The 26,679-nt window shown below is 45.9% G+C and overlaps 1 protein-coding gene across 8 annotated transcripts in view; it reads left to right on the forward strand.

Annotated features, from left to right (window-relative positions):
* The window catches only part of LOC119166758 (12S rRNA N(4)-cytidine methyltransferase METTL15), a 173,027-nt gene that overhangs the window by 58,895 nt on the left and 87,453 nt on the right, over positions 1–26,679 (forward strand). For 7 of the 8 annotated variants that reach the window (XM_075882462.1, XM_075882465.1, XM_075882458.1 and 4 more), the window contains exons 2-4: positions 3,360–3,476; positions 8,985–9,121; positions 16,194–16,388. In XM_075882462.1, the coding sequence (XP_075738577.1) occupies positions 3,432–3,476; positions 8,985–9,121; positions 16,194–16,388 (377 nt within the window). In that variant the 5' untranslated portion in view covers positions 3,360–3,431. Of the gene's footprint in view, positions 1–2,860; positions 2,884–3,359; positions 3,477–8,984; positions 9,122–16,193; positions 16,389–26,679 lie in introns of those variants that run through there. The other variant, XM_075882463.1, reaches the window with a different exon arrangement.

A 26,679-nucleotide genomic window follows, 5' to 3' on the forward strand; every position in this document is an offset into this window, starting at 1 on the left:
AATGTTTCTTGTAGAAAAGTCATTTTTCATAACTTCACATGTTGCTGTTGATGTCCACACGAGTGCACTTGGAAAAAAGTGCCTTCTGCCGCTCAGAGACCAGCTCAGTGTAAATACGCGCCATTCGACACCAACACCGTCCTTTCCCTTGCACCTTCCCTCAATGCGCGCCGCTGGTCAAGCAGGTTTCGGCACAATAGGCAGAATGGCGCGCATTTTCGCACTTTACATATAGAAGGGCACGGCCAGCTTGACGTGTACTTTCGAAGAATCTGAGCAACTGCCGTGCACCGCTTGTTGAGAAGTGTCAAGGCTGGTGCGTGAAAGTTTGTCTACATGATGGATGCTATGATGCGCTCGATCTGCACTTCTTTGAGTTCACATGCGAATAATAACACTAAATACATTGTTTCTTATGACATACAATATACATATAGTATTGTATGTGTATATTGAATCAACCATGCTGTTTGTCCCAGGAAGCAAAATTATTTGGCATCATGGGATCGAATGCGTGTGCTGAAATTGGAATAAATTTTATAGTAGCACTTTCAATGAAATTTCACAAGATTGTTACCCGTGATTTTGCAGATCTATATATTTTTTCACTACATTCAAATTTTACTATAATTGATGAGCGAATACACCTATCCTTGGCAAGTCCTTATATGGACAGCCAGTCAACGTTCAAAACTAAATGTCTGGTCGGGCATCCACTTCACACATCCAGAAAACAGCCACACGGGACATGGATTTACACAGTACGTACATTGGCTATCCGTGTTGGATATTTATATGGCCAGGCATTTGTATTCATAATAGACAGCTATAGTTACTTGGGTCATCATCATCAGCCTGACTTCGTCCACTGCAGGACAAAGGCCTCTCTCATGTTCCGCCAGTCAACTCGGTCCTGTGCTTGCTGCTGCCTATTTATACCCGCAAACTCCTTAATCTCCTTTGCCCACCTAACCTTCTGTCTCCCCCTAACCCGCTTGCCCTCTCTAGGAATTCAGTTAGTCACCGTTAATTACCAGCGGTTATCCTGTCTGCGTGCTACATGCCCAGCCCATGTCCATTACCTGTTCTTGATTTGAACTATGATATCCTTAACCCCAGTTTGTTCCTTAATCCCCTCTGCTCTCTTCTTGTCACTTAAGGTTACACCTACCATTTTCCTGTCCATTGCTCGCTGCGTCGTCCTCAATTTAAGCTGAACCCCTTTTGTATGTCTCCAGGTTTCTGCTCCGTAGCTAAGTACCGGCAAGATGCAGGTGAGGAATAGTGGCAATCTACCTGTCATGATTTGAGAGTGCTTGCCAAATGTGCTCCACCACATTCTTATTCTTCTAGTTACTTCAGTCTCGTGGTTCGGCTCCGCGGTTATTACCTGTCCTAAGTAGACATAGTTTTTTACAACTTCAAGTGCAATATTACTTGGGTATGCGCAGTTAGAACTGAGAGTGTTAGGGCTGCTTGTAGCCGTGACAGCAAATGTGGAAGACTCTTTTTGTGCCTGTTGCCTTTTACTTAACACAACATAAAAAAACATGAATTTATGTAGACCTATTCGATTCACATTTTTTAAAGTTAAACCTATGAAATAAGTGACCTGCCACATGGTTGCTAACAATATTGAGAAACTTTAACAGTACAAGAAGCTGTACCTTGTTCAATGAAGTCATCACACTTCGAAGACAGCATGTATACTCTGTCACACCGGTCCCTTTAATTCGGGAGGCGATCGCCGGGCTAATTCCAAGGGCCGAAGTATGGGCCCCCCGAACCGCACCACGAAAGCGTGGACAATTTAGAAGTGGTCCTATTTGGCGCGCCAGCGGACGCCGGCTGTGGCCCAAAGAACAAGTCAGAGCCGAGAGCTGATAAACAAAACAAAATAATATTCTCAATTATGGCAGATCAAAACGATACACAAGTATGCACACTCGACAATAGTTGAATACAATATGTCACCAATCAAACAATGTACTACACAGTATAATCAGCCACACTCGAAACAACGGACACAGACAACAATACGCACTACAATGCAGTCGCATGCATTGAACGACCAAGACACTTAAAGACTAAAGAGATAGAAAACCTATCCAGTCCAAAGTTCTTGGATCCAAAGTCTGGTTGATACTCTTCCGAGAATCACTCACTCAAAGTCCAGCGTTGTTGCCGTTCCGCGCCCTCGAAGTTTCTCTTCCAGGAAACCTCGCGTCTCAATTGGCCACTCTCCAAGCTTCAAACTTCTTCGCCCGAACACGTCGGCTTCACACACGCAGCTGTTGCCACGCGTCCTCGCTCGATAGCGGTAGACACACGCTCTTGCCTGTAGCTCGAGCCTTCACCCCCCAGGTGGAAATCCTCTTCATCTCCTGCTTCGTCCCTACGGACAAAATCTTCGCCGACTACACGGCAGGATCCCTACGCACTCTGGCGCTAAATTCCGTCTTCTCCTGATCTCTCATCTCGGCTGCTGGGTTAAATACCTTGCGCGCGACATTCCAGACGGTTCTCGTCATTTCGTCGGCGCGATACGCAGCGAAGGCTGGGAAGAGGGCGAGACGGTTGGAATGCCCTCCGCGGCCGATGACTCAACTCGGTATGACCACGCCCCTTTCGTTCTAGAACTTTCGCGGGCTATCTCGGCCGCCGATGTGGGGCGAGGAGGTTCGTCGGCGAAGCCACGCTTCCGAGGGGAGAGCGCGCGCCCCGGGGAGCCTTTAGATGTTTGTTTTTTTTTTCTTTTGACCTCGCGGCGTTTCTCCCGCCCGTTATCGCACGAATTTGGCGGCGCGCTCATTTTTAGCGCTCGTTCTGTGACATACTCTTCCTTTTCTTTTAAGCTCCAGGCTTCATTGAACTAGCCAAGCAGTCAGTTCTCTTGCATTTCTTCACTTACGTTAGCCCTTGGCTCCAGACATGCACTGTAAACCAGGCACATTTGACATCATACTCTAGTTCTGTGTCCTGCTAAACTGTTTGTTTCAAGTCCTATTTTTCCCACTAACTATGGCAGAGGGTAACCATCTAGGCAGTCTTGACCCATTTCATGGAAATTGAAACCTTTGCACAAAGAGCCACTTGGCGTTACCTTGCAATTTTACCTTGAGTAATTTTTTCATGCTTATATTTTCAATCAAAAGTGCACTGCTGAACCACTTCTTCGACAATGGTAATCTGTTTGGAGAGTGCACCAAACTGCATGCGCTCTGCATGTGTGCTCATTTGCATTGTTTTGTTCTTATGTGCATATTGTGCTTGACTTGTGATAGGTGTAATAGGTTGAGCGATATAAAAGGCATGTGAATTTTGTGCACTGTTTAAGTTTATGACAATTCCTTTGACAGAGGCGTTGCAGCAAGGTTCTGGCTTGTCGGCACCAATGCACTTCTGAAAATGGCTACTCCCACACTCCAGTCATGTTGCACGAGGTCATTGAATCCCTTGGCATTCAGCAAGACCAGGTAGGCATTCACACTGCCCCATTTGTTTTGTCAACAAAAGACTGTGTGGTGTTGCTGTACAGCGCTCCCATCGCAACATCTGTTTACCTTTTGCGGACATATGTGTTCTGTCTTCTCGTTTGCCCTCGTGTTTTAGTGTGGTGCAGTAAAAGAACAGTTAAGGTTAAAGCTTGGGCGAGTTGGTTCAAATACATGATTAAAAACACAGCGCAAACAACGGCAGGAAGAAAGGAAGAGACAGGACAGAGCGCTGACTTACAACTGATCTTTATTAGGAAATGCGAACAAATATATATCATGGCAGGCAAATAACACGTGTCCACCACAATATCAAAAAATTCGCACAAGCGTCACCATCACCATATCGCTACTGTCTCACCGCACACGTGTTCATCCTACAGATAAGAAGTCCATCTCTTTTTGAGAGAGGGTTACAGATGCCCTACTTACACATTGATCTTTCAGACGTACAATTTCAGCCGCTTCCATTACCTCCCTAGTTTTTCTTTCTTTGTGCCTGGCTAGGATTTTAGTGTCGCGAAACTGCGGTGTGCACCCACAATCCCTACAATGGATGCCAAGGTGGCCGCTAATAGTATTTTTCACGTTGTACTCGTGCTCCTTCAATCTTGTGTTTACGCACCTTCCTGTTTGCCCCACGTATATCCTTCCACAGGACAGCGGGATCGAATAAACTACATTTTCCGCGCAAAGTATGTATCTAAATTTATGATTTACTGCGCAGAGCTGCGGCACTCTTGCGGGTTTATTCACTTGCGCACATATGGACAACAGCTTTATCGGCGCAGAGAACAGCACTCTGACGTTGGCATGCTTCCCTATCTTTTTCAAATTGTGTGCGATCCCATGCATATACGGCACAACGGTACACTTTTTATTTCTGTTGCACTCCGATAACGATAGCCGGCCCTGGGTATGCTTTAGCTTTTTTAAAATAGATTCTGCGACAGAAATTAACAGATGTGATGGATAAGCTGCTGCCTTAAGGCGTTCAAGTTGTTTACTGAAGCTCTCTGAAATTAAGTGGCGACAAGACTTCTTTAGGGCATTAGTAAAGCACGTAGTGGCAATAGACCTCTTTACCAATTTAGAATGGCAGGAATCAAAAGGTAGCAATGGTTTACTGGCTCGTGGCTCATACTCCCAGCAAATGTGATCTGTTTCAAATTTAAGCTTTAGATCAAGAAACCTAATGACCTGCCCCACTGGTAATTCATGCGTCAAAACAAGTGGCTGGAAATGCTTTCGAAATTCATTTAGCACTTCTAACATTAGTGGTTGTAGGCCTGATTCGTCCGTCTGAAAAATAACTAAGAAATCATCTACGTAGCGGAAGACCTTGGTCAGCCTTAAAACATTCATGTGGTCGTGCACTTGCCTATCTAGATGCGCTAGGAAAAGATCACTTAATATCGGAGCTATGCTAGATCCAATGCAGACCCCATTTGTCTGGATGTAAACCCTGTCATTCCATGTTGTAAAAGTCGAATTAAGGTACATGGTTAAAAGCTCTAAAAAACTGCCAACCGCTAACCCTGTGTCGTTCTGAAAGGCGGTTGCACCATGCTTATCTATACACTCTTCAATACACAGCATAAGTCGACTATGAGGCAAAGAATAGTAAAGGTCCTTTACATCCAATGAGCATGCCATGTAGCTTTTGTCGTTACAGGTATCTAAAAACGCAATCACATCGTCAGATTTTCGCACAATAAAGGGGTCATTTACTTCCAATTTCCTTAACTTTTCTTGCAGAAACGAAGACAAACATTTCTGCCACGTACCATTTTCCGATACTATTACCCTTAATGGCATGTCCACTTTATGGGTTTTTGCAGTGAAAAACATATGCAAGCTCCCACCTTTGCTTTTGTCAATCGATTTCACCAAGCTCTCAAGATTTAGTTTTTTACATAGCTTCTTGGCTTTTGACTTAACCTGCTGAAGGGAAACATTTTCCTTTAAGGTGAAAGCTGAAGATATCGCTACCTCAGCTTTTGATATAAACGTGCCCTCCTTTAAAACTAAGAAGCCACCTTCTTTATCGGACGGTAACAAAGCCAAAGCGTTAGTTCTCAAGAAGGACACCGTCTGCCGAACTCGAAAGTCATTCTCCCTCTGACCGCACTTCACCAATACATCAACACCTTCAGACACGCACCTGTCAGCGTCCGCCTCTGGAGCCAGTTCAGACACTTGTCTCACCAAGGTTAGCAGTTCAGGCGCAGTCTTTACAGGTTGTATGGCGAACTTCGGTCCTTTGTTCAGAACTTTGCGAATGCCGTCCGGAAGAGACACATCCCCGAGGGTCTTGACACCGTCGACGTTTGCCCTTGTAAACTTAGGTTCAGAAGCACGAAGTTCAGCTAAAGTTTGCATCCACATAAACTCAGCTGTTGAATCCGCCAGGCTACTGAATTCTCTCCATTTTCTAATTGGTCGAGGTTGTATATTTGGGCCATGAAGGCGCAGGAACAAGCAATCCTTGTAAAACCTTGCCTGCCTATTCCACTCTGCACGTATAATTTTGCACATTCTTGTTCCATGTCCTTGCGATGGAAAGAAGCCACCAAAAAGCACCAAAACTTCTGGCGGCAGCCACTTCTTCTTTAGATAAAACGACAGGGTACGTGCTCGGCAGACAGAGACGGCGAAGAGGGTGATGAGGATGTAAGGATCCACATAGGAACAGTTAAAAGAGCCCTGTGTACTAGAAATGAAACTTGCTAAGGTTAAAGCTTGGGCGAGTTGGTTCAAATACATGATTAAAAACACAGCGCAAACAACGGCAGGAAGAAAGGAAGAGACAGGACAGAGCGCTGACTTACAACTGATCTTTATTAGGAAATGCGAACAAATATATATCATGGCAGGCAAATAACACGTGTCCACCACAATATCAAAAAATTCGCACAAGCGTCACCATCACCATATCGCTACTGTCTCACCGCACACGTGTTCATCCTACAGATAAGAAGTCCATCTCTTTTTGAGAGAGGGTTACAGATGCCCTACTTACACATTGATCTTTCAGACGTACAATTTCAGCCGCTTCCATTATCTCCCTAGTTTTTCTTTCTTTGTGCCTGGCTAGGATTTTAGTGTCGCGAAACTGCGGTGTGCACCCACAATCCCTACAATGGATGCCAAGGTGGCCGCTAATAGTATTTTTCACGTTGTACTCGTGCTCCTTCAATCTTGTGTTTACGCACCTTCCTGTTTGCCCCACGTATATCCTTCCACAGGACAGCGGGATCGAATAAACTACATTTTCCGCGCAAAGTATGTATCTAAATTTATGATTTACTGCGCAGAGCTGCGGCACTCTTGCGGGTTTATTCACTTGCGCACATATGGACAACAGCTTTATCGGCGCAGAGAACAGCACTCTGACGTTGGCATGCTTCCCATATGTGCGCAAGTGAATAAACCCGCAAGAGTGCCGCAGCTCTGCGCAGTAAATCATAAATTTAGATACATACTTTGCGCGGAAAATGTAGTTTATTCGATCCCGCTGTCCTGTGGAAGGATATACGTGGGGCAAACAGGAAGGTGCGTAAACACAAGATTGAAGGAGCACGAGTACAACGTGAAAAATACTATTAGCGGCCACCTTGGCATCCATTGTAGGGATTGTGGGTGCACACCGCAGTTTCGCGACACTAAAATCCTAGCCAGGCACAAAGAAAGAAAAACTAGGGAGATAATGGAAGCGGCTGAAATTGTACGTCTGAAAGATCAATGTGTAAGTAGGGCATCTGTAACCCTCTCTCAAAAAGAGATGGACTTCTTATCTGTAGGATGAACACGTGTGCGGTGAGACAGTAGCGATATGGTGATGGTGACGCTTGTGCGAATTTTTTGATATTGTGGTGGACACGTGTTATTTGCCTGCCATGATATATATTTGTTCGCATTTCCTAATAAAGATCAGTTGTAAGTCAGCGCTCTGTCCTGTCTCTTCCTTTCTTCCTGCCGTTGTTTGCGCTGTGTTTTTAATCATGTAAAAGAACAGTGCTGTACCAAGTAGCCCTCGTCGAATCTTCATTCAGAACTTCAGATAAACAGCCCTACAAGGGACAAATATGCGCTGGCTGACAATAACGAGTTTTCGTTTTGCTGCGACTGAATATGGGCTCTCGAAAAAAAATCAAAAGGAACAAAACAATAAGATGACAGCTCTTTTACTAGCACATGCACGAAGATTACATTCATAGGTCTAGATAATCATGCTCTTTCGTCAGCAAGTCATATTAATAGATGTCTCATGCATGCAGATCATGTGGGCCTCATTGATCTCCTTGGGGCATGGGTCCCTGTATCTTTTTAGTGTTTTGGTTTTGTTGAACTATTAAAAAACGCCAGGTGGTCAAAATTACTGGAGCCCTCCACAACAGTGTCTCTTATAATTATATCTTGGTTTGGGGATATAAAACTCTAGATGTTATTTGTTGAACTGTGTCATACACTCGCACTTAGTGCAGTGTAGGGCAAGTTTACTGGCCGTCTTGTTCTTCATTGTGCATGCATGCTCCCGCAACGCAATGTTCAGGCAACGGCCTCTTTGCCTAGTGTACAATTTTCCCACAATCACACACTGCACCAGATCACCATTCAACAAATGGTCATGCATGCTTTTTGGAGCAACAGTTTGTTACAACTTTGTGCACATTCACCACTCTGCAAAATCTTACTGAGTTTATTCAATGTGAAAGATGGTGTATCATTGAACAAAGTAAAAGCAAAGGCTATTCAGTTGTGCAAAAACACGAACATTGTTGTAACTCGTAAAAGTATTAAAAAAAGTCAGAAGAATAGCCTGGACATATTGTTTAAAGCAAAAACCCACAAAGTTCACACTCGTTTCCAAGTCATAGTCTCGGAAATAGGTATTGGGCAAAAGGAACTCACTGCTTTTTTGTTGGACATACCAGGTCTTCTAGAATTTCGAGACCCATTTTTAGTTAGGAGCACCGATAGGCTTTATTTGGCTTTATCGTAATGCCCATAAAATCAAGGGGCTAAAAGCTTTCTCATGATGTGACTGACTTTTGCTATTCCCTCCCCCGTCCGCAATTGCTAAAATGCGTTGGAAGTAGCATAGACCAATTTGAGTTGGGTGTGTCTGGTGCTAGTTTTTTTATTACCTTGGAATTTTATGTAACATCGACTTTCTGACAATCGTTCTATTATCCTGACAATATTATCCTGACAAGCTGACAATCATTCATTATCCAAAGACTTAGGTTAGCTGCGTCATTGGTCATTGATCGTGTCTCATCTTTATTATGCTTCCTGCACTGGCATCATCAATGGTCACATCGTCCTTATATATTTCGTTCCCCTGGCTTCAATAAAGTGTCGAGCGTGTGTGTCTTGCCTCTTTTGTTTGCCTTGTCTGATTGTCCTCTCAGAATAATAACAAAGGCAACGTTTGTTGGGCAAGAGATTCAGTGGTGTCCACAAAGCGCTTGTCTCTTCGTGCAGACATTTGTGGACCTGACCTTTGGAGCAGGTGGCCACACCCAGCATATCCTGGCAGCCGCAAAGGGGGTCCGAGTACTGGCCCTAGACCGAGACCCCACAGCGTACATGAGGGCTCAGCAAATGGCCAAGCAGTACCCGTGAGTGTGTGCGCAATTCCTCGTCTTTAAAAACACTCATCACAAAGCTTGTCCCTGCTGCCTCAGTGTGATATCACTCGGACAGGGAGCAAAGGTGGCACTAATTTTGTCTGGCATTTATTCTTTTTTCGTAAAAAAAAAAAGATGAGTGAAAATATTTTTTTTGTTTGCTTTGTCTAGCTTTTTCTTTGAATAAAATGGTGACATTATTTCAACGAATTAACATTCTATAATTTTTTTAAATTGTGCATGCACATTATCACAGGCGGCAATGCAAAAAAAAAGGCGATGCACACAAAGAGGAAATTTTTGCTGGAAAAAACAGGAACACGTGCAGCCATCTTTCATCAAAAAACACAACTACAGCGAATATAATTGTCAATGGAGCCACGTGTGACCGTTTTTCACTGATGATGAGTGTAGTTTTCATTAGTAAATAACGATTTAGAAATGAGAAGTTTCTAAATCATACATTTACACCATCTACCCTATCATCTTTCTTTCAAGATACACTGCATTTGCTCCTAAAAACGTACATTCCATTTTAACAAAATATAAATACTGTCGGATCAGGCCATTCCAGTAACCTTATATATGTCTGCTTCTTGTATACGAATATGCCTATCACAAAAGAGATTGAAAAGGTTTCAAAGTCACTCACAGAAAGCACACAAATATATAACTCTGAAGCTTACCTTTTGCCACTGAAATAAGTTCAAACGCTTCATTTAAAAAAAATTTAGTTCGTCCTACTACAGTGCAGTCCACTTATAACGATACCACATATAACGATATATCGGTTATAACGATGGGTCGACTTAACAGTCTCATTTTATGCATTGGGGCTATGGGGAAAAAAACCATATATAACGATATGTTATCCACCGCATATCTGATACAACGATGAAAAGTTTGCCGTGGACGGCATGTTTCATTCAGAATAATCGTAACATTTAGATTGATAAGTTCCTCTGAAACGAACTATGCCGAGACAAGACGAAAAGTTAGCGTAGGCGAGTACCTGCCGCCACTGCAGCACAGCGCCGGCAGCGCGTCCCGGCCGTTCAAAAAGCCGAGGAGAGCGTCGCGAGTTGGCGCGACGCGCTACAGATAGCGCCAGCTGTGTCACGTTTTGCGCCTCGCCGCGCGTCGACCGCGGAGAGGCTGAGAGAATTAAAAAAAAAAAATGCGAAAAGCAAAGCGCCGCGCTCCGCGGCTCCCCGCCTTCTACAACGGCAACCCGGCAAGCTACTCGTAGCTTGCCGAACGAAAGCGGGAAAGAAAGAGAAAATAAAAAAAAAGCGAAAAGCAAAGCGGCGCGGCGGGAAAGAGAGAGAAAATAAAAAAAGCGAAAAGCAAAGCGGCGCGGCGGCATCGGGGCGGGGCCTCGTTGGCATTCCGGCTGTGTACCTCTGGCTGTGCTTTCTTCCTCCCACTGCTCCCACCCCGCCGTCGGTCAGTCTCTCTTCCTCAGCGAACCCGTGATGCGTTCTTTGGAGTAAGAAATAAAGTCTTGTTTTTGACATCCTACTATCTACAATATTTATTAAATGGTGAAAATAGCGAAATGAAGCCTGGAGCTACAAAAGGTACGTCCGGCGACGATTTTTTGGCGGCAGTCCAGATATAACGATCACCGGTTATAACGATCATATTTTTAGGTTTTCTCGATATCGTTATAAGTGGACTGCACTGTACCTGTAAACTTTTATCAGCAATGTGGGAGCTCTGTTTGTGCCAAAGTTTTGATGGGACACTTGGAATCGGAGCTGCTGAAATCATCTACAGTAAAACCTTCCACTTATCTCTGCTATGTAGACGACATATTGTTTATATGGGAAGATGGTACAACCACACCTAATGCATTCACTGATCACTGTCATAAATGAAATTATAACTTTCATGACACGACAGTATCTATTGAAGCAGCAAAATTAAAGAAGACACCTTACTGAAAACTGACAGACAGCCTAAAATACCTAGATAATGCTAGTCATCATCCGTAACCCGGCAAACAAGGGATTTTCATCGGACAAGCGAGGCGCATATAAAGATACTGTAATGAAGAAGGGTAAATACGGTCACCACTTAAGCAACCTACAGGAAACATTAGTTGAAAGAAATTACTTGCAAGATGCCCTAAACAAGGTCTACAAAGAAGCATGTAAACTAGATAGGAAAACAACCCTAGTAGTGCCGTCGAGTTGCACTGTGCGAAAGTGTACATCAACCCTGGATAAGCAATTGAAGCCAGTCTTTCTTTGGTACACCAGTGCCCATCATTGGGTCTACCAAGGACCCCAAAACTGTGCTACAGTTGTCTTGGAAGGATTTCTTGTTGGGCGACACATCTTACCGTTCAGGAAAAACAAATTAGACGTAAATGCTGGTTCATTTGTTCTTGAAGCAGCTTATACACTAAAACCTCGTTAATTTGAAGTGACTGGGGCCGCGAGAAATCTTTGAATAAGTGAATTTGGAATTAACAGAAGATTTAACAGAAATTTCTAATACAACCCCTGTTCTTTCCGGCGTGCCACAAGGTACGGTACTAGGCCCGCTGCTGTTTCTTATTTATATCAATGATGTGCCTTCCGGCATTACTAACAAGATACGTCTCTTTGCGGATGATTGTGTGCTGCATGCCAAAGCTACTTGTAACCAAGACCAACTTACATCGCAATCCAATCTAACTACTATTGAAAACTGGTGTAAAAGTTGGCAAATGTCATTAAATGTTTCCAAGTGCAAATTAATTTCTTTTTCACGACGTGCGAGTCCGTTATCCTTTAATTACACTCTATCAGGGTCGTCTTTACAATCCGCAAAGTCTTATAAGTACTTAGGTGTTCATATAGCGAATGATCTCTCCTGGACCGTCCACATAAACAAATTAATCGCCTGCGCTACTAGATCTCTTGGGTATCTGCAGCCTACTATGAAATTTGCTCCTTTTCACTTAAAACTGCTGGCCTATAAAACCCTAATCCGCCCAAAACTAGAGTATGCAGCCGCCATATGGGATCCACATCAGAAGTACCTAATTGATAGCATTGAAGCAATTCAAAACCGCGCCGTTAGATTCACTTTCTCGGACTACTCGTCATTTACTAGTGTCACAGACCTGAAATCACGCTTAGCGTTTCCTCCCCTCAGCCACTGCCGGAAGTTTTCGAGACTGGCATTATTCCACCGGTTTTATCATTCTTTATCACCCAACACTTACATCGTGCTGAAACAACTTGTATCGAGCCGCAGCAAAAATGAATTACAAGTAACATACCCTAGCCCTGTACTAACGCATTTGCGCAGTCATTTTTCATACGCACTGCAAAGGAATGGAACCATCTTCCAGATCACGTGGTCCAATTTAGAAACCTTGAGCAGTTCAAGTCGTCGCTTACAGCACCCGGGATGGTGTGATATCTTGGTGCCGTTTCTTTGTTTGATGCCCCTCGCATTTCTGATTGCTATTTTCGAGCTCATACATTGCACATTGATACTATTTCCCTGTGTCCGTTGAATTTTACATTTATGTACAAGTTCTTCACCCGACGTTTGTACATTTCTTTTGTATCATGGAGATCATGTCACATTTCTATGCTCATACCAAAAGTATCTTTTGTACCACCCCTCATGTAATGTCTGCACTGCGGAGGCCCTTGAGGTATTAAAAAAATAAATATAAAAAAGTGGGAAGCGAGGAACTTGCAATTATTCGAAGTAACCAGGGCTGATAGTTTGTTGTGCCGGCTGCTTTGCGGCTCCAAGGGCTACGTTTTTTTTTTTTTTTTTTTTTGCTGTACCTAGTTTTGATTTTGCCGCAAACACTGAAGAATGGCGGGCCTCGCTGCTGCCACCGGAAAAAATATATATAAAACGCTGTCGTGATCAACTGAAATGCGTGCCTGGGCAACTTATCACGACATGTTGAGCGCAATATGTCTTGGCGTGAAAACATGATCATTGAAGCTTTTGAACTTAGTTTTTGCAGTAGGCATTGCAGGCAAGAATTCTGCCAGCAATGCAAGTGTGTAAATTGCTGGGCAACTGGAGGTTCGCATACATTTAGTAAAACTGAACTTTGTTAAATTTCTTTACAATCCCAGAATGAATGGGTAAATCATGATGCGCTGACGTAGTGAAACACATGCAATATGCTGCTTGCGCTTCACCCTGTGTTGCAGTGAAGCATGCCTCATTTTCAGCAGGTGCACATTTCTGTTGACCACAAGGCCGTTTCTTTTTTATTTTTTTTGTGGTGGACGTCGCGAGGCTGAATTGCTTCAGCTGCCACTCATTAGCATCACTAGGTTGCATTGTCTTGTGGCTCTCAAAGGCCTTTTTTTTTTTTTGCAGATTTGCGGGGAAATTGAGAACAAAAATTGGCATATGGTCCCAAAAGTTTTCTAATTAACCAAACTGGTGCTGACCGCCGCTTCAAATTATCCACGCAGACTTACATATTGAAATACGAGACTGCACAAACATTTTGAATGAAGTGGGATTTCGAAATAACTCTGTTCGAATTAATGAGGTTTTACTGTATAAGCATGTTCAAATGTCACAAAGGAAGGCGTTAAAGAAATATTAGGAACAGTTTATGGCTACCTCATGTTAACAAAAAACCTGCACAGAAAAGGGACTTCCATCTTGTACAGGCCACCAAAAGTGCTGCTTTTTACCTTTCTCTTTATTTCCTTTGCTGCCTTATCAATGTGTCTTGAGTACCTCGTGAATCGATGATCTTTCAATACTCTTATCTCGACACAGCACCATGACTTGCACAGATTCAGTCAGCAGTATTCTAAGCCTTCATTATGGCAAAGGTATGAAATTTACACACGAGATTCCGTCTAAGGGTTCATTTCAATTTTTAAATATTACCTTGCAGATAGAAAGACTGCTTGGTTACAGGAAATATGCAGCAAGAGTGTAGAAATGGCTCATTTCATTTTATTTTATACACTCAGAGATTTTAAAAAGGGTGATTGCATGTTTGTAGCTTCATTCCACTAAATAATGTCAGCATACAGTGTGTGAAAGTTTCGACACTCAAATTAGCAGGCTTAAAGGGACACTGAAACACTTAAGGAAACGAGATTATGGTGTCATGATACATAGTTCCGTGCGGTGAACTCGGAAATAAAATTTAAAGTTTGCATAAGCCAACGCTAATTACTTTATTTTGCCGAAAACAAGCGACAAACACTGCTGCCGCCATCGCGAGTCTTGCCGCTGCTGTAATTGGCCGGCAGTCAAGGCCGTATTTATCTCTTGAAATCAGGTGGTTGCTGTAAGTACGGCGAACTGTGAAAGTTGGACTGATTTTGCTATACATCTGTACATGTTCGAGGTGGTCGCCACTTCAAGGGCAATGACTGAAGCGGCACAGAAAAGAAAGTTCCAACCAGCCGCCAGTCAGAAACATAGACTGGCACAAATACGATGCATGCCAGGGCCTAATTTCACTGTAGTAAAGTGTTACAAATGATACGCTTATCCGTGGACATCAAATTCGATAAGAAACAGCAGCATCGGCACTCGCTTTTAACAGAGTATTGGCACGGTCCGCGCTAGGCGCAGGCATGTAGCGTGCAGAAAAATCACCTGTTCGTGGATTTCACAGGTCAGAGTACAGCGTTGTTAATGCACTCCGTATCGTACTTCGGAGCAGGCAAGGTTTGCTCGCTTATGGCACCATTGTTTAATCGAACCTCGTGGGAAAAAACCTCCTTAAGCTTTTTTTATTCGTTATTCAATGATTACCCCGCTTAGCCTGAAGGGGCTGCAGCAGGGGGGTTACAATGTTGATAAAAACACCTTAATTAAACACATGTTGTAAGAGGTTGCGGATATTGAATTTTCAACAACTTCGCGAATTCAAAACCTTTTCAGTGTCCCTTTAACGGGGCCAACTTTTGCGCTAGGTAGTCACACCAGTGGCCGACAATTTTGTTAAGATTAAAAAAAAATAAAGGTAGACATGTTAGTAACACGAAGTGCCCGTCATAAAATAACTCTGTTGTTGTTCCGTATATGCACGAGGTCAGCTATAACATGTTAAATTGGCAGATAGGTGATGCATCCGTGCAGCTTTTTTGGCATTGAGCAGGTTTGCTAGATTATGCTCTCGAATGGGCGGAAAGGAATCCCTGAACAATGGTTGCAGCTTGCTGATGTGCCACGAAAGTGGTGCATTGGAAGGTCCCACATGGGACCGGTGGCTCAACCACTGCGTCGCCAGTCAGCATGACTTTTTCAATTCAGAAGAGACAAAGTCTCTCTGGAATACGTGCTCAGGATGCGAGTTTTTGCCCTGCGGAAGACCAGGACTAGAGTTGGGCATGGACAATAAGAATCTTTCTTCACTAAAGGAGGTGAATGATCATTGTGCAAGTGGCACTCCTGTTTATCTGTACTAGACAAAAGATGGTTTTTTGCATGGGCTTTTGCTTGAGTTGAGGTGGCCATGACTTGTGTGTTTTTCTTCTTCTCAACCTTGTAACATTGAACATGCTTATATAACCTGCTTCAAAAACAAATAAACCAGTTGATAGTTGGTGCTCTTTCTGTTTCCTGTGTTTTTGCAATCTTTGTGCAACACTTCCTCTAATGAGGTCCAGTCATGTAGTGCAAGAAATGGTTGGAAAGAAGCAACACTCTTTGCTCTTTTACTCTGACTGTTCAATCAATCAACACATTGGTTTTAATAGTACTTTGAAGATGAGACTGTGTGGCTAGTAAGAGGTCCAATCTATTACATGAGACCTTTAATATATGTCAGGAGCAGAGATACAGTTACTATTTATTATGAATATATACATACAAATCCAATGACGGGGTAGCTGAGATGATGTACTATATCTAAATAAATGCACATCTCAATAAATACAAAATTGCTGCAATACCCTAAGTAGGCAAGCAATAAAGAGCAACTAAGTTGCAAAAATACAGAAGACAGCAGTACTAAAAAATAATGTGCAGAATATGACTGTGGCCTAACTATGGTCATAAGTGCTTGATTAGTAAGGAGTGGTCGGGTGCAGGAAGTAAGGATCGGTGCTTGCAGTGCGGGACAGCTGGTGCCCCTGCTGGGCCGCTTCAGTGAGCTGGGCCCCCTGCTGGAGCGGGAGGGGGTGCCTCGGGGCAGCCTGGATGGGGCGCTGGTCGACTGTGGCTGCTCCTCCATGCAGATGGATGACCCCAAGCGAGGGTTTGGACTGACACGCCAGGGACCACTTGACATGCGCATGGACGCAGCCAGGCAAGCGCTTTTCTGGCCGATGAAAATTATTGAGCAGCAAGTAGAGGATGGACATGGTCGATCTGTGTCAGATGTCAAAGTGGCGCTGGATTTGTCTAAGTGTGTACACTGTAACCGATCTTCTCTCTTAGTTCGCAGTAACAATGTGTCTTACAAAAAAAAATGAGCCCTTAGGTTTGCACTTTTTTTTCTTCATTAGAACCACCGAGTGTCGCGCCTGACACAGCAATAACTTGGTTATATCCAAAAATTTATTATAAAAAAAGTCACAGTTTCGGCACAAAGCCGAAGCAATAAATGCGATAGCAAGACATCAGACTGTTATATGAAGTAAGGCTAGCAGGTTTAGGAGCCATACAGGAAATGTAGTAAAAACGGACAAATGTGCATTGAGCTGCAGCGTTTTTCACACTCACAGCTGCACGTTCTTCCTGTGCCTTTGTTTAGCAAGCAGCTGGATCGTGGGAGAAGTTTGCTTGCTTGCTTGTTTCTTGATATTTAGCTCTCGCCAACCACAAGGGATTGGCCATGAAACGGGTGGTTAATATAAAAAATTTAATTTTCCTAAGAATCAGGTGATAATTAATCACCACAGGAATAAGAAGGGAAATCAGGGCTAGTTGATAAGAGTTCATTTTTCCAGCGATCGTATTGTCTTATCCTTGACAGCTGTGTCTGCCTCTTCATCCTTCTTGCACTGTGAGTTATCGAAAAATGCACCACAGGAATAAACAAAAATTTTAGAATAATGACCACCTAGCTACATGTCCACTGACAGTAAGCCAGTGGCAAATGGTTTATATATATATAGCTCGCCGTTAGTGAGATGGATAGCATGAGCAGCGCAGCCTAATTGGTTAATACAGCGTGCTGAGAAGCGAGGGATTACTGGTTCGAATCACGGTGGGTGCTGCGGAAATTTTTCTTACGATTTATTTTTCTTTGTGTCTTCGTCATGTTCTCACGTGAACTCCGTGCCCTTGTCATTTGGATGGTTCTTCGACTCTGTCATCGATGTCTTCTTCAAGCTCCAACGTCAACATCATTTGCCTCTGCCCAATGAGCGGTTTTTCTTTTTAGCCGGTGTCTTGCTCTTCTTCATCGTCTTTGACTCAGCTCGGTTAAGCCTAACTTGTCAATGGTATCATGATTGTGGTGCGGGCAGCAACCGTTCTGGCATGAAGTGGAAGAGCTGTACAGCCGCACTTGACTCTTCTGAGACTGACGGCCACTCCACGGGCTTCTCCGCCAATAGCCTTCAGAACCGGGCAGTTACTGCTTTCGTTGCTGTAGCAAAGCTGACTTTCATGATCTTTGCAGTTCAAAGCCTGAACGCACAGTGACAGCTCATCCTCTGAGACTTTTTATCATGGCTCGGGTTATGTGCCACAAGCCCTTGTGTCTAATCTCGTACTTGAACGTGGCGTGTATGCGCATCATCAGATTCCCTTTTGTTACCACACAAAAATGGTTATTTTTCATATGTCTCGGGAAAATAGTTTTCACAAGTTTGAAAAGTATGCCAGCACGCATTGCAGCATACCGAATTTGGCACAATGAAGTACTCTTTTCAAAAAATATATGTTGTAAAGCGACGAAAAAATTTTAAAATGAATAAAAATGTGATAAGTGTGTAATTTTTGGTTGTCAGCTGGTAAACAGTGCAATAAAAACACTATATCGTCACGGGGTCCTGACGTGGATAAATGGAGCACACTGCAAGTTGAATAATAAGCTGTTTATTTGGGCGAACCTGTGCCCAGTAAACGAAAAGTCGGATTACAGCAGCAGTTTTGCACTGATAGCGGCTAACGGAGCGTCGGCCGTCAATCAACTGACAAGCGGCGAAGCATGTCGGCATTTATACCTTTGCCATCGAATATTCTAGCGTTATGGCTAGCGGTGACGTAGGTTCCCGAATAATCTGTGAGGTTCCCGAAGTGGGCGTAATCTTAACAAAACGATCTACTAAAGCCTCGAAGCTTCTTGAACATCATAGGCGCGGTTTGCGCTGAACGTAGTGTAACAGGTGTTAACAAAACTTGAGGAAAGTAACGTGGCATTGCCCCCCTTTGAAAAGGGCATTATTTTGGTGCCTTAACAAAAGACGAAGGTAAAATAATAAAGACAATAAACAATAAGTACAGCAACAACAGCCAAATGCAGTCCTCAGGTTCGCGCATGAAATGGTTTAAAGCGCACGACATGGACAAGTTCAGGTCGAGCACGGCGCCTTTGAGAGTTTGTAATGCTGTTGGGAACAACCTTGTAGTCGAAATACTCTGTACGAAGTACTGTCACAGAAGTTTGTCACTGAGCTCATGTCGGCGTATGGGCGTCCAAACCCAGACACGGTCCCCTGGGCTGGTACTTAACGAAGCTTTGTCCCAGATTGCAATGGCTGCTGTCGGTGGCCTGCTGATTCTTCATGCGTAGGCGAGCAAGTTGACGAGCTTCTTCTGCGCGCTAAAGGTAAATGGTGATGTTGAGGTTCTTTTCGTCAGCGACAGTTGGAAGCATATCGTCAAGTGTCGTTGCCGGGCTCCTTCCGTAGGCCAACTTGTATGGCATTATCTGCGTTGTTTCTTCGACGGCTGTATTGTATGCGAAGGTCACGTACGGGAGAATTTCATCCCGCGTCTTGTGATCGACGTCGACGTACATAGCCAGCATATCAGCGATGGTCTTATTAAGACGTTCGGGGAGGTCGTTGGTCTGTGAATAGTAGGCGATGGTGCGGTGGTGACTTGTCTGGCTGTACCTCAGAATCGCCTGAGTTAGGTCCCCAGTAAAGGCTGTACCTCTATCATTAATGAGAACCTGTGGAGCTCCATGACGCAGAACAATGTTCTCGACGAAGAACTTTGCTACATCGGAGGCACTTCCCTTGGGGAGGGCCTTTGTTTCGGCATAGCATGTGAGGTAGTCAGTAGCTACGACGAATCATTTGTTCCCGGAATTCGACGTCGGGAATGGCTCCGCTAAGTTCATGCCGATTTGCTGGAACAGCCGGCAAGTTGGCTCGATGGGCTGGAGAAGTCCGGCTGGCCTAGTCGGCAGTGTCTATTGTCGTTGGCAGTCGCGGTAGGGGCTGACGTAGCGAGTGACGTCGGTCGATAGTCATGGCCAGTAGTACTTTTCTTGTATTCTTGCGAGCATACGAGAAACATCAAGGTGTCCAGCCGTCGTATCGTCGTGTAGGGCATCTAGTATTTCTGGTCTCACTGCTGAAGGAACCACGAGAAGGTGGTCGGCTCGAAGGGGCGAGAAGTTCTTTGTTAAGAGAACGCTGTTTCATAAGAAGAACGACTCCAGTCCTCTCTTTAAGACATTTGTAATAGTCATGCTGCTACCCTCGTGGTATTCCACAAGGCTTCAGAGTTCCAGGTCCGCTCGCTGTTGCTCGGCGAAGTCGTCGGCAGTTATTGTTCCTAAGAAGCTGTCCTCACCCCGGCCGTCGGGCAGCGCTGGTTTGATGGGGACACGAGACAAGCAGTCGGCGTCAGAGTGTGTTCTTGCAGACTTGTAAACGACGGTCTTGTCGAATTCTTGGAAGTCCCAGGCTTCATCGTGCAAGGCGACCCGAGGGGTCTTTTAAAGTTACCTAGCCAACACAAGGCATGGTGGTCGCTCACAACTTTGAAAGGCCTGCCGTAGAGGTAGGGGCGAAACTTTGACGCTGCCCAGATGATGGCATGGCACTCCTTTTTTTGTTGTGGAATAGTTGGCCTCGGCCTTGGATAGTGACTGGCTAGCATAACTGATAACCTTTTCTACGCCGAAAGTCCTGTGCACAAGGACGGTGCTGAGTCCTACGCTGCTTGCGTCATGTCCACTTCTGTTTCAGCATATTCGTCCAAATGCGCAAGAATCGGTGGTGTTTGGAGGCGGCGTTTAAGTGCCTGAAATGCTTCCTCTGGTGCCGTTTCCCACCTTAATTTGACATTGCTTTTCGTGAGGTGAGTTAGTGGCTCGGCTACCTGTGAAAAACGTTTGACGAAACGCCTGTAATAATTGCACAATCCGTGGAATCGGCGTACAGCCTTCTTGTCAGTGGGCTGCGGGAAATCAGCGATGGCAGATGTTTTCCGCGGGTCGGGACGGACTCCAGACTTGCTAATCAGGTGCACCGGAATAACAGCTACTCGTTGTGGGAATTGAGGCTGGCCCGCTGCCTTTACGCGGGCTTTCCCGCCTTTCTGCCGGACAAGGCAGCGGGCTTTCCCGCCTTTTCTGCCGTTCTCATGTCCCGACATGTCTACCCTCCTTCGCTGTCTGCCGTGGTGGGAGAGCGGAGTGACGTTTAACTCCCTCACCCGGTAGCGGATGTTGGCGGTGGCGCCGCGCGCGGGGACTCCCAAGAGAGGTTTTTCGCGCGCTGCGTCGGGAGCGGTGAGATACTCTCCGGGACAGCAAACGGTGAGCCACGCTATCTTTTCGTCCGTCGACTCCCGTCAGTCGGGGGCTCGTCGGACTTCGCTGACGGCGCCTCGCGCCCAAGGCGAACGCTCACCCGCTGTTTGCCCCGCTGCGTACGCACGGCCGAAGGGCGGTACGGTGTCCTAGTGCGTGGCCTCGCTACGCCGACCCGTCTCCCTTCGACGCCAACGCGAGCGCCTTTGCCCTCGCTCGAGCAACCGGGCCTTTGCTCCGGTGTCTCCGTGGATCGGCTTTACCGCGGAGACGTGCTCGTGGCACCCCTGTGTAGTACTTTGTGCCCGTGGCGTGGATAAGCCTACTTGCTTTCCCGCCGCGCCTATTTGCAACGGGCTGTACTGCGTTTGGTGTTGCCACAATAAAGTGTTGCGACTTGAGCAGTATCGTGTTTCCCGCCACGGCGACGGTTGACGCGTGCCCTGCGGCTCGCTAAGACCGGACCCACGCTGGTGGCCGTACTCCTTCGGGATACGTGTACACCACATCGTATGCGAAGCCTTTTTTAACTCTCCCTTTCTCTTTCAACCCACTATTCCCCAACATCAGTGTAGGGTAGCATACCGGATACTAGCCTCTGGTTAACCTCTCTGCCTTCCTTTTTTCTCGTCTCTCTCTCTCGTATGCGAAGCGGCACTTTTCTGGCTTAGGGTTAGTCCAGAGGTGTTGATAGCTTGAAGTACCGCTTCAAGGCACCTGAGATGCTCGTCGAAGCTAGAGGAAAATATGACGACGTCATCCAAGTACACGAGCCAAGTCTGCCATTTCAATCCAGCCAGCACGGTGTCCATAACGCGCTGGAACTTCGCAGGCGCCGAGCAAAGACCAAATGGCACAATCTTTAAACTCAAAGAGGCCGTCTGGTGTGATAAAGGCCGTGTTCTCTTGATCTTTCTCGTCAGCCTCAATTTGCCAATAGGTCGTTTTTAGGTCCATCGAAGAAAAGTACTTCACCTTGTGGAGACTGTCTAGTGTGTTGTCTGTACGTGGGAGAGTATTCACTTCTTTCTTTGTGATTTTGTTCAGGCGGCGGTAATCGTTGCAAATACATAGGGTGCCGTCCTTTTTCTTCAGTAATACCACGGGTGACGCCCATGGAATCTTGGATATCTAAATGATGTCGTCGCATAGCATTTCGTCGGGAACATTTCGTCGACTTGTTTCTTCACGGCTTCGCGTTTACGCGTAGAGACTCGGTACGGGCTTTGTCGAACTGGTCAGGCACTTTCTTCTGTTATGATGTGATGCTTCGCAACTAGGGTTTGTTTAATTCGTGATGATGACGAGAAGCTGTCCTTGAATTGCAAGAGCAGAGACTTGAGCTGGTCTTGCTTGCACTTCAAAAGATTCGGGTTGACATCGAAATCTGGTTCGGCACGTCGATTCATCGAAGCAGCATTGGCAGCATCGAAGAGGGCGAATGAATTGCAGGTCTCCACGAATTCCTCGGCGTGGGTGACCGCCGTACCACAATTGAGGTGACTGTATTGGTAACTGAAGTTTGTCAGTACCACCTTTGCTTTGCTGTCACGCAACTCAGCTATGCCTCTTGCGACGCCTTCAATGTTTTTGGCTTTTTCGGTGCCAATGGAAAGGTCGATGCTGGAGAAAGGCGGCACGGTGACCTGCTCTTCTAGCACATGCAATGCATGATTCCGTGGCATTCTAAGGGTCGGCAGCGTGTTTTCTGAGGTTTGTGGGATTGGCTCAGACTTCAGGTTGATGATAGCGCCGTATTGACCTAGAAAGTCCATTCCATGTATCACATCCCTGGAGCAATTTTGTAAGCTTACAAAGCTCGCAGGATAAGCCTGGTTATTGATGGTGATTCTTGCTGTACAGAATCCAGACGGCGTTATCAAGTGACCTCCAGCGGTCCGGATTTTGGGCCCTTGCCATGCAGTCCTTTTTTCAGCTTCGTCACAAAAGACCCACTGACGATGGAATAGTCAGCTCCAGTATCGACGAGAGCAGTGACGAGGTGGTTGTTGAATATTGCATCGAGGTCGCTGGTTCATCGTAATGCATTGCGGCGGTGTCAGGTCACGGCTACGTCTATTTGATTCGCTGCTTCCACATTGCGTCGTGATGTCTTCTGCAGGCTGAAAAGGTTCAACATCAAGACCCTTTTTATCTTGCGGCGGGTGCTTTCAATTTCGTGGTGGTGGTGGGAGTGGTGGAGGATCTTCGGTAGTTGGTCGTACAGCAACCGCACCACCATCAGTTGCTGCCCTTAGTTTTCCGAGTAAGGGCTCGGAGATCGGCCCCGAACAGAGCCGGTGTACTGCATGGGGTGCAGTGAGGTGTGGCGGCCTGGCGACGGCGAACGATAAGGTCGTCCGGGTGTCGACTGCGCTCTCGCGAGGAGTCGGCGATGTCATGCGTTTGTTCACCCCGTATGGGCATGGCGCGTTGATGTCCGAGCCCTGTAGACCCATCTGTTGGTACTAGCTACAGCGGTAGGTGTGCCCGGCCTTGCGGCAGTGGGTAGCAGAGTGGGCAGTTGTCAGGTGTCCGCCAAACGTCGGTCTTCCTCGGCGCACTGAGCTGGCTCACTGGGGAACAGTAAGACATCGATGGGAGTGGTGGTGGCGGTGGTGTCTGGCGACGGAAGTGGGACGGGACGGCGTTTCAGTGTGGGCATGTTGGAGGGGGGTAACGGCGGGCTGCTGCAGCATAGCTCATTGCTTGTGCTAGTGCATTGCTCGTGCTGCCCTGGTTTGGGTGCCTGGAAAACTTACTGGACTTTCTGGCGTACAATGTCGGCGATTGGGTCGACGGGATGCTGTGAGGCCGGCATCAATTTACGCAGCTCTTCCTGTACGATCGCTCCTATCGTTTTGCGAAGGTCGCCAGAGCCGAGAGCGTTAAGCTCTGGGTTGTCTTCCATCGTTCACCGATTGTGTTTCAACGCACAACACTGAATCAACAGAACATAGGTGGCACGTCGTTTATTCTAGGTCAGCCAGAGCTTTGGTGAACTTGAGCACCCGTGCAGTGCGAGCGTCACGAGATCGGCGAGCCACGCTTCTTGCTGGTGATGATGATGTTCTCTGATGCCACAGCTTCTCCTTTTGTTAAAAGTTCAAATGATCAGGAGCGTGGCGTTTTCGCGTTGCGCGCCGCAAAGGTTGAGTGGCTGGAATCGGTAAATCTCTTGCTCTTTCACCCAAAAGTTCTTGACGGGCTGATAGTGTGTCAGTGTCGCACGATTCGTCAACTGAAACGTCCCGCCTTCGCTCTTGGTCAAAATGCCGCCATTCCGTTCCCTCAATCGTGTCCACTGTGACCATGCGTTTGCCCTGATGGTCCCGCACGATACCTGGTGTCCACTTTTTCCGTGGCCGAAACGTTCGTGTCCAAACACGCTGTCCTACCAGCCATCGCTGTTCTCGTTCGTTGTACGGCTTTGCTCTAACAGCACCTGTGGTCGGCATAATGCAGTCAAGTTGCGTTCGTATCTGATACCCCAGCAAAAGCTCCGCTGGAGACTTCGCCCTCTTTCACTGGCGTGCAGCGGTAGTGGAACAGAAATCTTAAAAGTCGAGTTTGTAGCGGTATTTTTTAGTTTTTCGTCAAGCTTTCCTTCAACCTTCTTACGGCTCACTCTGCTAAACCATTTGATCGGGGATGATAAGGTGCTGTCGTCAAGCGTTTTACTTGGTTCTTCGCTAAGAAACTGCGGAATCGGAAACCAGTAAACTGAGGTCTATTGTCCGTCACCAAAGTAGGCGGTAGACCGAACCTCGCAAACACTGCCCTCAGGGCCTCCACTGTCACTTCTGCTGTTGCATATTTTGTTAGAACTGCCTCCATCCACTTCGTTTTGGCACCTACAACTATCAATACCATGTGTCCTTCAATGGTACCTGCATAATTGGAGTGCAACTGGCTCCATTTCTCTCCCGTCGTGAGCCATGGTACAGGTGTTAGCGCTGGAGGCATCACTGCAGCCTGTATACAAGCAGGACATCCACGCACCAATCGCTCGATCTCACTGTCTACACTCGCAAACCAAATCAGGGATCTTGCAATGTTCTTCATGGTCGCCATGTCTGGGTGTGTTTCATGAAGCAAGTCCAAGATGCGTCAATTTAGAACCGCAGGAAGCACGATGTGGTGTCCCCGGTAGACCAAGTCTTAGTAGTAAGTGAGCTCAGCCTTCTTGCTGAAATATGGCCGGAAGCGGCTCTGCTCTTCAGGCAAAAATTTTGGCCAGCCTTTCTTAATTCAGAACTTGACTTGCTGTAGGAGAGGATCCATTTCTGTAAAATGTACCACATCGCTGACACTAATAGCTTCTTTTTCCAGGCATTCTGAGTACAGGACATACTCTGGCGGATTTTCTGTGCTGGTATCGTGTAGTGTGTTCGGTAATGGCAGGCAACTTGAAGCATCGACATTTGAGTTTTCAGTTTCCCTGCGATATTGCAATGGGTAATTATAATTGTCCAAGAGAAGAGCCCACCTCTAAATCCTTGCCGCAGCCATGGGAAGAATGGCTTTTCCTGGGTTAAACAAACCCCTCAGTGGTTTATGGTCGGTCACCAAAACAAAGTGATTGCCTTATAAGTAGTCCTTAAATCATGTCACGCCGAATACAAGGGCCAATGCTTCCTTTTCCAGCTGGGAGTAGTTTCGGAGCAAAATCCAATCGGATAGTCTGTGCCATTGATGTGATGGGAAAGTACTGCCCGCACTCTTACAGATGAAGCGTCACATTCCAACTTCAAAGGTTTGTCAGGGTCAAAGTGTGTCAAAAACTTTGACCTTTGTATAGCCTGCTTAACCTTTCGAACTGCTTTCTTGTGTACCTGCTGCCGTTTCCACGTAGCTCCTTTATTTAGTAAATTGTATAGTGGTGCTAGGACTGGGGAAAGGTTCGGTAAAAATTTGGCATAATAGTTGGTTAAGCCCAAGAAGGATTTCAGTTTGCTCACTGACTTGGGGACCGGTGCTTGAAGAACTGCTTTAATGTAGTCATCCTTTGGTTTGAGTTCATTAGCATCAGCTCGATGTCCGAGGAATGTGACTTCTTCTTGTCTGAATTTGCAATAAATTGCAATTGTCATGTTAAGCCTGAAACCATAGTCCCGTAAGCGCAACAAGACTTGCTTTAACAGTGAAGTGTCATTACGTTTCTCGGGCACTATGTCATCCAGATAGGCTTGTACACCCGGGAGATCCTTGAATAAGAAATCTATATGCCTCTGGAAGATGGCCGGAACTGAGCTAATCTCAAAAGGAAGCCTATTGAAGTAGAATAGGCCCTTGTGAGTGTTTATGACTGTCAGCTTCTTGGCCTCGTCATCCAGGGGCAGCTGGTTGCACGCTTGAGTCAAATCCAGTGTACTAAATACTTCACCGTCATTCAGTCATGCGAAGATGTCATGCACACAGGGTAGTGGGTATTGTTCAATCACTGTGGCTGTGTTTGCTGTCAGGCGAAAATCTCCACACAGTCGAATGAACCCATCAGTCTGAACAACTCGAACCACTGGGGTTGCCCATTCTGCAGCCATAACTGGTGATATCACACCGTCGGCAACCAATCGGTCCAAAGCATCAGACACCTTGGTTGTCAAAGTGTATGGCACCGTACGTGCTTTACAAAAGCGGGGCGTGGCATTTTCCTTCAGAATAAGCTTCACCGGTGCACCTTTCTATAGTTCTAAACCTGGTGCAAACACATCTTCGAACTCCTTGAGCAAAGTGTGAAGTTCATGGCTCGTGCGGTCTTCCTTGCTCGTGTTAAGGTTTGTAATGACATTTGGTCTCAACATGGCCACTTCACAATTGTTAAACGCCTTGATGGTATCACTTCCGCATAACGCTGGTCCAGGTGTATCGGTGATAA

The sequence above is a fragment of the Rhipicephalus microplus genome, unplaced genomic scaffold, assembly GCF_043290135.1.
Source record: "Rhipicephalus microplus isolate Deutch F79 unplaced genomic scaffold, USDA_Rmic scaffold_12, whole genome shotgun sequence".
NCBI lineage: Eukaryota > Metazoa > Arthropoda > Arachnida > Ixodida > Ixodidae > Rhipicephalus > Rhipicephalus microplus.